At 40.1% G+C, this 16,457-nt stretch overlaps 1 protein-coding gene across 1 annotated transcript; it reads right to left on the bottom strand.

The window, feature by feature from the left end:
* Nucleotides 1–1,480: 1,480 nt before the first annotated feature.
* On the bottom strand, nucleotides 1,481–15,192 carry LOC120522160 (butyrophilin subfamily 1 member A1-like; the record flags this gene model as incomplete). Its single annotated transcript, XM_039743290.1, has 5 exons — nucleotides 15,102–15,192; nucleotides 7,102–7,377; nucleotides 4,538–4,819; nucleotides 1,593–1,697; nucleotides 1,481–1,507 (listed from the first exon to the last, which is right to left on the bottom strand). Coding segments are annotated over exons 1-5 (781 nt in total), but the record flags the coding sequence as incomplete, so codon positions are not given.
* Between the last annotated feature and the right edge of the window lie 1,265 nt (nucleotides 15,193–16,457).

Genomic DNA, 16,457 nt, shown 5'->3' with positions numbered 1-16,457 from the left:
TGCAGGCAGGGTGGACTGGGTGAAGAAGAGTGTCAGGGGTGATTTGTGATAGAAGAGTATCTGCAAGAGTGAAAGGGAAGGTCTATAAAACGGTAGGGAGACCATCTATGTTGTATGGTTAGTAGATGATGGCACTAAAGAAAAGACAGGAGGCAGAGCTGGAAGTGGCAGAGTTCGGAGTAGCAACAGTAGACAGGATTAGGAATGAGTATATTAGAGGGACGACACAGGTATGACAGTTTGGTGACCAACTGAGAGAGGCGAGATTGAGATGGTCTGAACACGGGCAGAGGAGAGATGAGGGGTACATCAAGAAAAGAATGGTGAGGATGGAACTACCGGGCAGGAGGAAAAGAGGAAGGCCAAAGAGGACGTTTATGGATTTGGTGAGGGAGGACATGAAGACAGTCGGTGTGGCAGAAAATGATGAAAAAGACAATCATAGATAGAGAAGGATGATCCTCAGTGGTGACCCCTAAATGGCAGCAGCCAAAAGAAGATGAAGAAGTAGAAGATCTGGAGTGACACCCGGTGGGATATCGCAGCATAGGAAAAATCAATTATGACACAGCGCACTGCTTGATCAAAGACTTATTTAGCTCAATTTGAAGAATCTCCTCAACCATCCGGTGGCATTGTGTATTATCTACAATGGGCAACAATCAGATCAGTTTTATGAGGACTCATTCACCATTAACACTCCACCTGTTGTTACCCTAAATAGGAATTATTGAAAAACCAACACTCATAAATGGGTAGGCGGCTCTCTGGACCTGCAGCTCCTTCATTAGTGAGGATTTTATATTATAATTTATGAGACTTTGATGATGTTGTCCTTTATGATAGTAATACATTATTAAACTTTTTATATATGCCTGGATTATTTAAAAGTTGTTCAGCTCAGCCACAATAATAGTAGTCATTTCTTCTGGCTCATTTGTTTTAGGCCCGCAGGAGTTTGGCCTGTGCGTATGGATGTGCTGTGTGGTATTATAAATGTTGCTTTTATTGTCTTATATTTGTCTTTTTTTGCAGCCCTGTGTGTGCTTTGTAAGAGTAAATTAAGTTAAATGTCATTTTCCACATACCTGCCCCATCTTTAATTTCTGTTCCAGTCCAATTGCAGAGATTCTTGTGACTCTAAGGCGACTACAAACCGCCCTCATTTAGTGTCATTTGCTTATTTTCAGTCTTATTTTTGTCACCTAAATAAATTACACAGACACGGCAGCCCCCACATGAGCCTACTTTCATTAACATTAACATTTTGATTTCTGTATTTAGTCAAATCCCATGCTCCCCCTGACAGCCTTGAACCCTGATCTCTTGTGTTGGCTGTAGTACACATGGCGTCTCACATCAAAATCATTTAACAATTCAGTCAAGTAATGTCACACATTCATCAGATGCTTCCTGGTTTACACCACCTGAGGTCTCGCACATCCCAAAAGATGAAGGATTTTATCTGATGTGTTCTTACCTTTGGTCTTGTATGTTGCTTTTTTATCTAAAAAGAAGAAACAGAGGAATATTGTAAAAATGGGTATAATGAACAACTGGGCTCATCTTTATTTAGCAGTTTCTGGACTCACCTCTCATTCTTTGCCATTTCAATATGAGCAGCACAGTTGCTGTGACACAAAGAGCTATTGATAACCAGAAGACCACCGACCAGCCAGAGGCGTTTGGAGAGAAAACTGTAAAAAGAAGAGAATAATAAACGTCTATGAGTGTGAAAAACACAACAGGAGGGTAAGTGTGAGGCCTGAAAGAAAAGAGAAAAGTAGTTCAGGATTAGTGAGTTTAATGACAGATACCTGGGCACTGTCCAATGGAAAAATGTGACAAAAAACACCAATCAGAACACAAATGGAGTGTCAGGTGACCGTGAAACGAGAAGTTGTCATGGAGGACAGCCCAAAGATAATGTTACACACTGACTGGTGATGATCACATGCCCAGTTAGGCTTTAGTACACCAGTTGCTGCCCACTTGAGAACCAGAGTGCCATGTACGGTGGCCTTGGGGTGCAAGAGGTAGAAAATTAAAAGAAGAGCCAAATATGAGGAGTGCAGAAAGTTGGTGAGGACTGAACTTAATAGGTAACGTGCAACCAAACAAAAACAGTGATTGGTGGAAAGACCTGTCAGTCACTCTTGAGTGGAAATCACCTGATCATGGTGGCACACAGCCACCGGACAAGTTAATGTGGCTTTTATTATTATAAATGTGCTCATACCCATATAATAATTATGTTTTACATGTTATGATGGTCAGAGAATTCTGAAGCAAATACAAATGGAATATGAAAGCACCACATGGCTTTTGTGATTTATATTTTTTTTCACGTTTTTTATTTTAATAGATAATAGTAAAAAAAAAAAAAAAATTGGAAGTTTACTTAAAACCACTCAAACCCACCCAATGACGCCTACCTCACAAACTCATTTCCCTCAGCCCAGTGAATTAAACATGGTCATCAAAACAGTTTGTGACCAGGGTGGCCATGGAGGACACTATACAGCTATGCAGAGATCTAACTGGGTAAAGAAGAGGGTAAAGTGATAATCACCAGACCACAGTCATGCAGCCCTCTACCAAATAAAGTAGCACTGTCCATTCACTGATGGGGTTACAGGACAATTCAGAATACAGACAGTAGAAAGAAGTACATTATAAAGAGTAGACTTCCCAATACATTGATGTTTCTTAATTTCACCTGTAACCCATCTTGTGGCACAGATACCAGATGTTTCAAAAGGCCAGAAAGCCAAGATTTGATGTTAAACCTTCAGATCACCTCAGTCTTACCTGACCTTGTGCAAGAACTTCACGTAAGTTCACCTTAACAAATTTACATTTACATTTGACAGATGTACATTTTTCATATCTTACACAGTTAGCAGTCGCCTACCCTTCCCTGTATCCTGTTTTCCCACTTGGAAAAATATAACTTTGTCCTTTCACAACTCTGGCCTGAAGCCCATCCACATGTCCAAGGATGTCCCTCACCGGTGCAATTTGAAGGCAACATGCTATGCAAGATTTGCACAAGATTCCTGTCAGTGGAGCAAATGTGTGTTCCACTCTCCCTAACAGTTGTTCTCCTCCTACAAATCCAAGCTTTTTTCTAGTGGTTGGTTTTGAGCTGAGCCTCCTTAGTCCTGCCTATCACCGTAGAGGTGTCAAAGTTCCTGTCCAGCTTTACAATGTACTGAAAATGGTTGGACACCTCCAGCTCTGAGGTTGATGCTCCTCGTGAATGTGCACTCTTCATCTTGTGCCTTCGTCTGACTGTGACCGACCTGTATTTATCTCTGTGGTCAGGGGTCTCATACCACCTAAGGGGTGCGCACTATCACCCTAGAGGACACCTGGGTAACTTTCTCCAATTCTTTCCTACAATGTAGATGAACAGCTTCCTTCTAAAGTTCAGCGAACCAGAAATTGATGAGTTAGAATGGCACATCAAACATGTCTGACACTGTAGTCTCCTTAATTTTTAAATGTTAACATTTGAGGTAAATAGCAAAACAAAATGCTTACTGAATTGACAAGGAGTATAGAAAAGTAACAATCACAGTGTAAAGATTGACTCTCAGATGGGTACTCAATTCAATTCACTTCCATTTGTGCTCTTCATTGAGTGTCGACTCAGTGTAATAAATGCACAGGTACAGTGAACAAATCACAGACTTTACAAACTACATAATACACACACACACACACTATATGCCATACATGGACAGTATTGTCAGGAATTTCAACAGGATTTAAAGATAAAAAATAAAATTGTGATAGAAATTAAGGAGTGAGGAGTTCAGAGAGGTGAATCACAAACGTCAGACTCCTACTGCCCCCTAATTAGAGGTAGCAGTGATTCACCCTCTCATCTCTTTATAAATAAATAGCACAGGACACTTTTACTCCTTTTGGCCAATAATAACTCTTTGTGACATCTTTCTAAAAACACCAGTGACCTCCTGGACTCTCAGAGTTTGCACTTCTGATCCTAATGTGACACATATAAAGAGCTAAGAGTGACTGTGCATTCAGGTCAGGCCACAGTGTCACATTATATAGTAACTGCCCCCTAGTGGTTCACTATTCACACCTGTCACACACCATCATACTGCAGTGTGTCCTCCACTTCTCACTGCAGTCTCCTTCGGCTCCTTCACTTCACTTACTGAAATGTCTTCCCATTGTCAGTGATGCCCACCTCATGTACAGTGTGATGTTATCATCATAGCTAAGCATTTACTTTGGTAAGATTATTTTTTCAGCTTTTCTCAAATATTCTCTAAATACATGTATTTTTGTTCATGTTTCTCAATTTCCTTATAGGTTTTCAGTTTTGCTACCAAATTAAGCCTAACTGACCTTCTACTCTTTGTATTTTAATGTAAGTTACAATAAAAGTGAGGAGCATTCATGAAGGTCTATTACTAAAAGCAGATGAGATGACGGGCTCTGTTAACGTCACAGTCGCTCTAACGTCAGTGATAAGATGAGTCTGTGACCTCTAAATACTCACCGTAGACCCCCATTTTGGACTGATAGGCCGGTCTGGTTGTGTTACTTCTCATCAGACAGGAGAACACGTTGAACTCCCACTTGATGGGGATGACACTGCTGACCCTGAGGAGACCCTCATCATCCCGTTGTACTGTTATGGTGGACTGTGGGGTCACGTCTACGCCGTTCATGTCTCTCCAGGTGACTTCAGGTCGAGAGCTCCACATCTCAGAGCTGCACTCCAATCTGGTCTTCTGGTCTTCTGTAGTGCTGATGGAAATGGAAGGCTGAGTGCCCACAACTGGAGGAAAAAAAGACAAAATGAGTGTCGCATTAATGGAGGGAAAACCATTTGGATTAAGAAAACATTTTCCAAAATTCATTTTTTTTCTGATAAACTCACACTTATTATAATATCTGTTTTGTTGTTTACAATTAAAATGTGTAACAGGGGTATTAACTCCAGTGTTTGAAATAGTGAGGGACATCCAGGGTTAAAGGTCTCATTTGGGTTAATTCCTACACCTATTTGAATTGGCCACACCCACAATCCAACCAATGAAAAGCTATTCAGGCAGTTGTCTCTCTACAGGGGAGACTAAGTGACCTCGGAGGGAAATATAAGTGTGAGTCCATGAGATGAGATGACTGAGAGTTTGGACTGCTTCTCGTAGTCACTGTGGTGGTCTTGTTCCTTTGTCCTCTTGTTTCTTGTTTTATTGTTTTGATGTTATGGATTTCTATATAAAATCTGCCAGAATCACATTAAAGCTTCTTGTGGTCTCTGTCACTGCTGTTCATTTTTTGTGTATTCCCTTCTTTTATATTCTGTTACTCTATTTGTGCATTTATTATTTAACAGTAATCATATTTTTGGTTTATAAAGCACCTTGTGGTTGTAAAGTATGTAAAATAAAGAACATTACAACATTGTAATAATTGTGATGACAACAGGCCCTTCACCACCACCATTGTTTTTCACTGAGATTCTGTGAAATAAAATCAGGTTTTAAGATCAGTAAAGTCCAACTGTCCAGCACACTGCTTGGTCACTTACTCTGTGTGTCTTTTGTATGGAATTTGCTCTTAATGTGCCTGTAACTGTGTCCCTGTGTTCTTGTTGAATTTATTTTAAAGGAACAGCTGGGACCCACTCTGCCAGTTTCTTCACAGAATTTTAGGACATCATCATTTATCATTTCTCAAGCCATCAAACATCAGTGTTACTCTGTATCGTGTAGCAGTCATTGCACATCACAATTCAGGAGTTGCTCATCACACTTCACTCTTCAGTACTTTGCTCATCTGGCATCAGTCATCACTTTTCATTTTCTGACTTTTTAAAAAAGCCAATCAGCAGGGGGAGTGACAAAAGGAGGCATACAGAATGTAAATTAAAAACATATAAGCGCACCTCATTGGTTTATTTAAATGCCCACTTGATATGGACGATAGGAAACACATTCATAATAAATACAATTTTGATTTATTTATGAGATTGCAAAAAGAGACAGTTGTAAGTTGTAAACTGGCTTTCTGTTTCCTAAGTACCAGATCATATTTCAAATGCACAAAGTAATTTCTTGTACATACAACCATCAAACAAGCGAAATCGAGTTGGCCAAAAAACACCTGGCTCAGAGGCCTAGAATCACACTTTTGCCCATGTCTGGATGTAGTTAGTGATGACTCCACAGTGACTCCTAAATCCTTCTCATAAGGTGTACTTTTCAGGCTTCAAATTTTGTATTCAAACTTGCCATTTTTACTACTGATGTGTAATGCGTTACATTTACTGACATTAAATTTTATCTGCCACATATCTTCTCAAACCTATATGCTGTCCAAGTCTCTCTGTGATAATTCAATGGATTCTTGATTGTTTCCCCAATATGAAGCCGGCTGATTACTTATCCTCTGTCCTACTGCTGAGCTGTGTGACTCCCACTGCTGAGACACACACCCCATGCCCATCGCTCACAAGGTGCCCTTTGTATAAATGAAAAAAAAATAAGTGAAAAATTTTGAAAAATACTACCAAGCCCTTACTGGCAACTAAAAAAGAAGTTTCACACACAGACAACATGTAGCCCCCAAAATCTCTCTACAATCCATAGGACTGTACAGGACGGGTTTGACTGAAAACACAGTGTCAGACTGTAGTGAAATAAATCAGCATTAAAATGACCTGAGACTGAGAAGATGAGGCTGCACCTGTTTTAATAATCACCTTTACAGTCACATTCAAGTTGGCAGATTAAAAGGAGCACAGTTGGGTTTAGGAATAGAAAGAGAAAATCAGTGGGTTTGGTCGTGAAGACATTTGATAAGAACTCAGATGGTGTACTGGACACTAGAACTTTATTATGAACGTCAGTGGATAAGTGTCTGTGTTACCAAAAACAGAAACATGAAATGGCCACCGCACACAAGGGCCACATCACTGGGACACATTACAGTTATGGAGGGATGAGGGACGCAGCAAAAAGAAAAAGGGAACTTTAGAAATACCTTCAACATTCAGAGTGAGGTGAGCATCCTCATTCTATTGTCCAGAGGCCACTAAACATCTGTAGAGACCACCATCAGAGACACGGACATCCTGAAGTCTCAGAGACACATTTCCACTCACGAGTTCTTCTGGGAAAAGTGAAGTCCTCCTCTTAAAGGCCTGAATCTGATACTCATTTCTAATTTGGAAGTCCTGGTATAAAAGCACCACTGAGTTCAAGTCATTTTGAGCCCATGTCACCTCAAACCCCTGAGCATTGAAAGGTGTTGAGAGTAAGGCAGGTAGGGTGACATCTTCACCAAGAAGAGCAAAAATGTCAGTAGAAGGTCCAATGACATCAAACTTCTCTGAAAAAGAACCACAAACAGCCACAGTGAGCATCAGGATGGAGTCAGTTAATGACAACAAGCAAATTTAAATCAATTAACAAAGCTCTTTAGGGTTTACATAATGACTAAATCCTCTTCTGTCCTCTTCCAAGTTTCCCAAATTTTAAACAGTTTATATTTTAATTTGATTTTCCCTACTGACAGTTCTGAACTTCAGCCTTAATATTAAATTGCCTGACACTCAAATTCTCTGTTCAGTAGATGAAGATCAGGATAGGGAAAAAGTTTAAGTGGGGCTACCAAAAGAAGAACAACCTTGTGAGGTACAAGAAAAGCCTGCTGTGGTACAAATGGAAGTTAATTCTATTTAAAGGCAACAAAATTTCTGAGCCAAAGCAGAATCACAAATCATACAAACACATACGTGTCCAGGCGACGTGTGTCATGTAGAGTAGGAAGAACACAGAGCAGCTCCATCCATTCTGGGCCTTCATGGCTGAAAAACACTAAAAGCTTGGTAAGAAAACATCATCACACATAAGACAGGCACTCTTATAAAGCACAAAGGATGGAGTCATGGATCTGCTCTTCATGCCTATTTATATTTGTGAGTCCACAAGTGGAATGTTGGGATTTCACAGCATATTAGATCTGACTTTCTTACAAAGTGGACATCATCACCGGCACCTGAGGGTGGACACTATGATATGGTCTTATTGTCATCAACACCACACTCTGCTGTCAGGCAGGTTCTCGTCTGGTGTTTGCTCACAAACATAAAAGAAAGACCAGCAGGCCATTTGAGTTCTGTTTTGGCTGGGGTTCCCTCTTTGGCTTATATTTATGTTCCTTTTCCTTGTCCTTAATGTTCAGTTTTTGTTTTCAATCATTTAGTGTGGTTATTTCTGTTAATATTGTTCTGATCATTTACCACTGAGATGATATATTTAATGTATTATTTTTTTGTTATTTTTAACAATATTGATGTACTGTTTTTTGAGGGTCTTTTTGAAGGCCTTGCCCATTTTTGTTCTTTTGTAGTGACGGAATCACAACAGAATTAGCCGCTTCTATAAAACAAAAAAAGTCCTCTTAGCTGAAGCTCTGCAGAGTCAGAACTGCATTTTATGAAGAAGTCCCTGGATGACATGGAAGGAGTGTGACTCTGAAAGATATGGGACTGTCTACAACTAGTATCCATGATTATTGCCCTTTACAAAAAATTTGATAGAAACTGTTGAAGGTTTCATTCTTTTTGGCCAGGATTCTACATTTGGAGGAGGTGATGATTATTTTTATGATCTAACTGATTTGTACTAAATACATCAAACTAATATCCAGTACTTGGTAGACAGATTCTCGCCCTGGGCTGAATCAAGTTAATCTGCTGCTGCTGTTTCTAAATTTAAATGTCTAGTCATCTGACCTAAGACCTCCTCTGTTACTCCAAGTCCTGTGTTTTAAGCTGAATTGTGTACAGCAGCTACACCTGGACTTGCTGTTTTTGCCATAGAACCACCAGATGTTTCCTGGGTCACCACTTCATTTAAACCACCCACTCTTGTTTTTTCTAAGCCAGCTGTTTCACTACCTTCTATGCTGTTGAATTATTTGATCATCCGTCTCCAGTCTGTTCTTCTGTCTCATTTGAACCCATTTTTCTGCTGATACCAGCATAGTAGAGACATCCCCACCCACAATTACAGAAGCGCAGGTGAGCTGAGGAGACTTCGTGCCAGCAAAGCAGCGGGTCCAGATGGAGTATCGCCAGAACTTCTGAAGGCCTGTGCGTTGGAACTGAAGAGTCCTCTACAGCGCATCTTCAACCTGAGCCTGGAACAGGGGAGAGTCCCGAGGTTTTGGAAGACATCTTGTATCACCCCAGTCCCAAATGTATCACGTCCTAGTGAGCTGAATGACTTCCGGCCTATCGCCCTGACGTCATATGTGATGAAGACCATGGAGCGGCTGCTGCTTCACCACCTGAGGCCACAGGTCCACCATGCCCTCGACCCTCTGCAGTTTGCATACCAGGAGAAGGTGGGAGCAGAGGATACCATCATCTACATGCTGCCAACATGGACAGAGGCAGTGGTGCAGTAAGAATTATGTTTCTGGGCTTCTCTAGCGCCTTCAACACCATCCAACCTCTGCTCCTTAGGGACAAGCTGACAGAGATGGGAGTAGATTCATACCTGGTGGCATGGATCGTGGACTATCTTACAGACAGACCTCAGTATGTGCGTCTTGGGAACTGCAGGTCTGACATTCCCACGCCTTGACAAACTGGTGAGGAAGGCAGGCTCTATTGTAGGAATGGAGCTGGACAGTTTGACATCCGTGGCAGAGCGACGGGCAGAGAGCAGGCTCCTGTCAATAATGGAGAATCCACTGCATCCACTGAACAGGATCATCTCCAGACAGAGGAGCAGCTTCAGCGACAGACTGCTGCCACTGTCCTGCTCCACTGACATCTATCTATCTATCTATCTATCGATTATATAGCATTTATCTATCTATCTATCTGTTGATTATATAGCATTTATCTATCTACCGGTATCTATCTATCTATCTAATTAGTCTGGTTTGAAGCCTCCCATTCTTCTAGAGTGAGCCTTGCCAGGGTCAGGTCTATATTGGGGTTGGCCAGTCAGATTTCTGGTCTGCTTTTTGCAGGTCTTTTTGAGGGCCTTGCCATTTTTGTTACTTTGCTGCTTAAGACCAGACTTCATTTACTTGTCTGTGGTTCTCAGAGATGTACTTTAACACTGAAGATTGGACTCATTCTCCTTCGACTGGCGTTCTCCTTTCACATGACTGTCACAGACAGTCACTCACAAGAAGAATCTGTCTTCATGTAACACGTTAGAACATCAGAACAGCCCTGCGCTCCTGAGTTGGTCTCAGACTCTTCTTATTAAAATTCACATTAGAATTTGCTCTTGTTGTTTTGTTGTGACATTTACAGGTAAGGACCACAGTAATGTCATTAGAGTTATGGTATTAGAGACTATAATCACTCTGAGCAGGACAGCATTCAATCTTAATAAACTGATGGATACTTGTAATGTTTCTGGATATACTCACATATAAGTCGGGTCTTGAAACCCAAAAAATCAATCATAAAATGAGACCCTGACTTATACTCCTGTTCAAAAATACAACACTTAATTTTTTTTATTTTATTTTTTTAATTTTGTTGCAGCAGCGCAGTTATCAATTTCTTTTGCCACTTCAGCAACTTTTAATTTAAAACAAGCTTCATATTTTCTCCTGATCGAACGCTCCATCGTAGATAAGGGATGCTCTTACGATAAAAGTGTATGACGGTGTGAGATACAAAAAACTCATAATAGTGCAAACGTCCCTTCAGAATAGTTCGGGTATCACCGTGTGGTCACGTAGGCACATTACATAGAAAATAAAGGCAGTGTGCTCCGTGGTTCAGGTGGGTGTTAAGCATATCATAATCTCTTGGACCAATAGCATGAGTTTTCCACATTCGACTTATATGACTGACATCATAAAATACCAGAAATTATACAATAAAATCAAGCCCTGACTTATCTTTGGGAAAACTTAAGTATATATGGTAATTGTAAAAAACCAATGTAGCGCAGTGTGGAGGTTTCATCAGTACATATCTGAGTTTACGTCTGTTTTTTCACCCATAATTCCTATGAAGGGACACATCAAATGTTATTTTATGTCACTGATTCAAAATTACTGGAGGTTTACTCCATTTCTCATTTTTGTGTAGATGGTGACTTATACTTTCCTAATGATTGGACATTCTTCTGCCTTCCCAGGTGAGGTCCAGAAGTGAGTGTTATTCAGCCAAGCACTTAAAGACCAGCCAGTGAGGGCCACTGTGCCCTGAATGCAAGCCAATCCTCCTAGGGTCATATGACTGTAAGGGGGTCTGATCAAAAGGGAGACCAGGAGACAAGGGTCAGTTCACTTAAGACAGACTGCCAAGAAGGAGCTCCACCCTGTGAGGACTGCACATCCTGCATAAAAAGAACTTTAAGGCAACAGCATAGAGAAGTCACACATTCTAGGAAGAGCCATGCATGTGGGCTTAGCTTTCAAAGCATTGGGATAAAGAATTATGAAGAGACTCTGTGGAAATAAATGGTTTCCGTTTTGCACCAATAAACTGTAAGGTGTCGATAATTTGAGTCTACTGGGTCCCAGGGACTCTCCTAACCACCATTTCCAATAAAACAATAGAAAATCAAGAGGCGTCTGTACTGATAGTAGAAGGATAAAACAGAGCTTGACCAGTTCTCTTTGACTCGTCTCCCCCAGTACACCCAGTACTGTTCAGATTTCTTTTATTTTTAGAATTTGTCGTTATCAGTTTATGTCTACACCTGATTTAAAAGCAGTGCTGTTCAACAAACCAAACCTAAGCTGTTTCACACAGGACCAGTTTAGATTCAGCGATGGATGTTAATTGGCCCAGCTTGGTGAGTTCTGCTTTCCTCTACTTCTTCTGTGGTGGTGTTTTACACCATCACCACCACCAGATCAAGTCACTGTGCAGAACCCCTTGTGATACAGGAATGAAGGCAGGTGCCCCATCTGTCCACGAGACTCACTTCATCGAATCTTCTTGTCAATTCCAGAAGGTGCATTGGAACCGTGCATGACCTTACTATCTGTGCTGTCAACTACCCCGAGTCAGTGGCACCGACTCCAACAGGAGTCGCAGAGCATGGAGAAGATCAAAACAAACAATGGGGAATAACTTAAAAACATTTATGATAGGTACAGTAGAATGCCAAGTAGGGGCTGACTGGTCTTTTTGACCCCCTTGAGCCCCTACAGATTTTGAGAGTTTTTTTTTTTCCTTCTAGCCATCTGACCCAATCACTGGACTCATTTGTACAGACGTAAAGTATGATACTTAATATAAGAATAGTACCCTTCTACTAATTATAGATTTATATTTTATCAGATTGTGTGGATTTCTTTATTTTTATTTTGTTACTTATACATCAATATTCATGTGTAATCTTATTTGTTTTTGTTTGTTCTGTAACTTTCCCTTGTAAAGCACTTTGAACTCCATTCTTTGTATGAGGGTGAGCTATAGAGATAAGTAAGTGTTGTTGTTGCTGTATTTAAGAATCTCTGTATAAGAGTCTCCATTGCTCTCTTGTGCTTTTCTCATTTACATTTACATTGATTTGCTTGTCAGAAACTTTTATCCAAAGCAACTTTCAAAAGAGGTAAACAGAGCCTGCTTGTTCAACAAGTCTAGTAGGACAGGTAACAGAAGATGACTGCCACAGTGGAAAGATGTAATAATTTATAATTAACAATCAGAGATTAACAATTGATAAAACAACTAAACTTAATCTAACAACTTAACCTACAACATAAATATCACAGAGCATTTTGTTTCCAATCAATTCAACAGATATTCTCAGAACAGATGGGTCTTCAATTGCTTCTTGAATACATTGAGTGAGACAGCAGTTTGGATCGAGGTGGGCAGCTCGTTCCACCAACTAGGAACTGGATTGAGACTTGATACCACACAGAGAGTGGGCAAGAAGGAGTGTAGCCCATCATGTGTCTCCATATACACAGGTGCTGACCCAATAAAGTAAAATCTTGCTGGTCTGAACAGTTCGTTCTGTTAGACCATTTGACTGGGGGTCTCCAGGAGTCTGAACAGGTGGCTGTGAACTGTCACATTTCTACACTCACCAGCTGTCTTTCATGATCTGAGATCACTACATGTGCCTCTACATGTCTTGTAAAGATTCACTGAAGTGAAATAATCACATAGCGTTTGCTTGTTGTAGCACTAAGCTTGGAGATCTCTGGGTATTTGGAGTAAAAGTCCACACACAGTAGATATTCTGCACTGTTTTAATGAAACACATCTATTGCTACTTTTCCCAAAGCATATTTCTAACATTTGCCACCATATAATATGTGTAAGTCTCACTCACTAGAACAGCACGGTCAGATTATTGTAATTTGTAGTGTCAGATGAAATTCTGAAGGGTGATTTGTCATGGTGATGGGCAATTTATCTAATACTAGCAGACCTGGCGCGCTTCACTGCACGTTTAACCGGCTAACGTGGTTTTTCCAATCTAGACGTCCTGTCTTTTTCAGATTCTTTTAACCGCCTGGTTTCAGCAGCCAATCGTCCTTTTCCTAATCTAGAAATCCTGTCTTCTTTAGATTCGTTTAATCGCCTGGTTTTGGCAGCCAAGCGCTTTTTTCCAACCTAGAAGACCTCTTTTGAGATCCGTTTAATGGCCTTGTTGATTGCATGTCTTCCAAATTAGTTTCAATACCCATTTCTTGCATGGAGTCTTCTCCCTTTTATGAGTGACTGTGTAAGTACCGCGTGTACTAAACAGTAAATTAGTAAAGTAGAAAGGACGGCACATTTATCTAAACCATTTTATACTTTATTTTACAAGGACACCAACTTTCAAACATACGCAGTGGTGTTAACATTTAGTTAGGACTACAACCTCATATTGTCCATGTCTTAGACCCTAATACATTCATTTCTTATAAAGGTCTAGCCAAGTGCTAGTGGAGCAGAGCTGCTTAGAGGAAGTCACACAAAACAGCTGCAGGAGTATCGCAGAGTCAGGGGACAGGGTGGGACCTGCACAGCCTGTGTCTTTATGGCAGTGTGTCCTGCAGATTCAGTCCTGGGATACTGAACCCAAGAACCAGTGTGCTGCACAAGTCAACCTATAAATCAATAAGAAATAACACTGCAAGAGCATTAAAAACACAAAAATATTTGTGATGCACCAGTCTGGACAAATGTCAAGGGGCCAATTTTTAATCCTAGACCATCCCTGATCACCTGTCACTAATGCCAGTGAGCAGAGCTCTTTATCAAAGCAGGCCTTGGTGTCAGAGAGACTGAGGGCTATAATGCAACAGGACAGACTTGACAGTCTAGCAAAGAACACCAGAATAAAACACTTCTGAAGGTAAGGCTCTGTGTTTTGCTACTGCGCTATGTTGTGTTGTGAATTCACCTGACGCTTTGAGGATGCTGTGGGTAATTGTGATTCCATCTGTGCTGAGTGACAAACATGCAGAACAATCAAAAATGCTATTTAGATAAAATAAATGAACTGTCTGGTTTAATATTTTTGAGAATAAAGTTAAGGTATCACCGCAGAACCTCCTCTGCAGGGCACTTTTGACTGATGGCTGACACATTTGCATGCTTGGTTGTTTTTGATATCTGAGAGATGCAATATATATTTAGGAAATCTGTAAATGGATAGGTAAAAAAGACAAACATCTTCAAGAGCACCTTGTACACAACACAGACCTGTTCACTGGATTCAACAATGGTGTAAATCACGCACACATCATGGTCTATAATGAACACATTATCCACTGTTGAAACTTTAATAAGCCATTGTTCACAATGCATCTGCCAGTACTGTCTAAGTATAGAAAGTCCATCTGGAATTTGTCCAACATAATGGGGTTTCTCCAAAGACTTTGATAGCAGACCACTGGATGTGCAAGCAGTTTACTCAGACAGTCTTCGGGCAAACTGAGCAAGTGGACGTTCAGGAATTCTGACAAGATTCTTAAGTCTTTGAAGGTGGTTTTCATAAAAGAAAAGATGAAAAGCAGTCTAATGATCTGTCCGTTGCACATCCAGAGGAAGATGGACTAAACAATGAGGACACACAAAAAAATTCATGCTCTGTTGTCTATATAATTGTCGCCATTCCCAACATCTTCATTCTCCACTTTATCTTCATTCTTAATGTCATTTTGCTCCACTCTCTCCTCATTTCCAAGATCACCTTCCTCCATACTTTCCCCATTCCTAATTCTGAATGCAAAGTTAAATCCGCAGTTCTCCCTCATTTGCTGAAGTCTCCTATCAACATCTTGGTGTGCTCTCTCTCTGAGAGTTGAACCTGACCCCACAGAAACGGCCTTTTCTCACTGCTGATTATATTGATACATCAACAGCAGGTCATATTGGCACACAGATAGAAAGCAGAAATATATATATATATATATATATATATATATATATATATATATATATATATATATATATATATATATATATATATATATATATATTTAAATATATATAAATACTAATGTAAGTATGGCCTAACGTGTTTTGCAATATATTGTGTGTGAAACTTTGTGCACACACTGCTTCCTTGTAGGCAAAAGTACAATATGTAAATAAAAATGTTTGAGCTAGCTAAAAAACAGATCTACATTATTTAATTCAAATCTAAACAAGCAAGAGCATTTTTTTTTAATTTAAGCTTGGGCTGTACACAAAATCCACTGAATAACATGCTAAAAAATATACATGTTTTAAATGTAGAAAGACGTTGTTTACTATAAATTTGATAAAACTTAAAAGAATTACACATTTTAATTTATACAGAAAAAATACAAACCTGAAATACTGCTCTCTTTACTGTAGACGTTAAAACAAAAATAGTCCTGGTGCCCTGCCCTGGGTTTGTTCCTGCCTTCGGCCCCATGCTGACTGGAATAGCAACCCTGGTCTGCATTAATAAGCAGATTAGAAAATGACTGACTGACAAAAAAGACAATATATCAGCAATAATGAAAGAGGTAATGAAATAAAGGCAAAAACTGCAGATGAAACACATCTACAAGCACATTTAATTAACAGCTTTTAAATGTCCACCAAGATTAGACAAAAGTCACCAAAAGACAAAGAAATTAATAAAGGAAATCATTACTGACAGCTAAGTACTGAAATTGTCATTTTCTAACCCGCTTAGTCCTGAACAGAGTCATGGGGGTCCTGGAGCCTATCCCAGCTAGCACAAGGCCCAAGGCAGGATGCCATTTCATTGGATGGTGAATACACACATACCCCAACCACACAATAGAGCCAATGTAGTATTGCCAATCCACCTAATCTGCAGGTCTTTGGACATTGGGAGGAAACTGGAGCACCCAGCAAACCCACACGGACATGGGGAAAATATGGAGACTCTATACAGGGTGGACTCGGTATGCACACCCTGGGCACTTAAACTGTAACCTCTGTTACAGGATCGGAGTTGGACACCCAT

The sequence above is a fragment of the Polypterus senegalus genome, unplaced genomic scaffold, assembly GCF_016835505.1.
Source record: "Polypterus senegalus isolate Bchr_013 unplaced genomic scaffold, ASM1683550v1 scaffold_149, whole genome shotgun sequence".
Lineage (NCBI taxonomy): Eukaryota > Metazoa > Chordata > Cladistia > Polypteriformes > Polypteridae > Polypterus > Polypterus senegalus.
The sequence above is the reverse complement of the archived record's forward strand: the minus strand, read 5'-3'. Positions and strand labels throughout refer to the sequence as shown.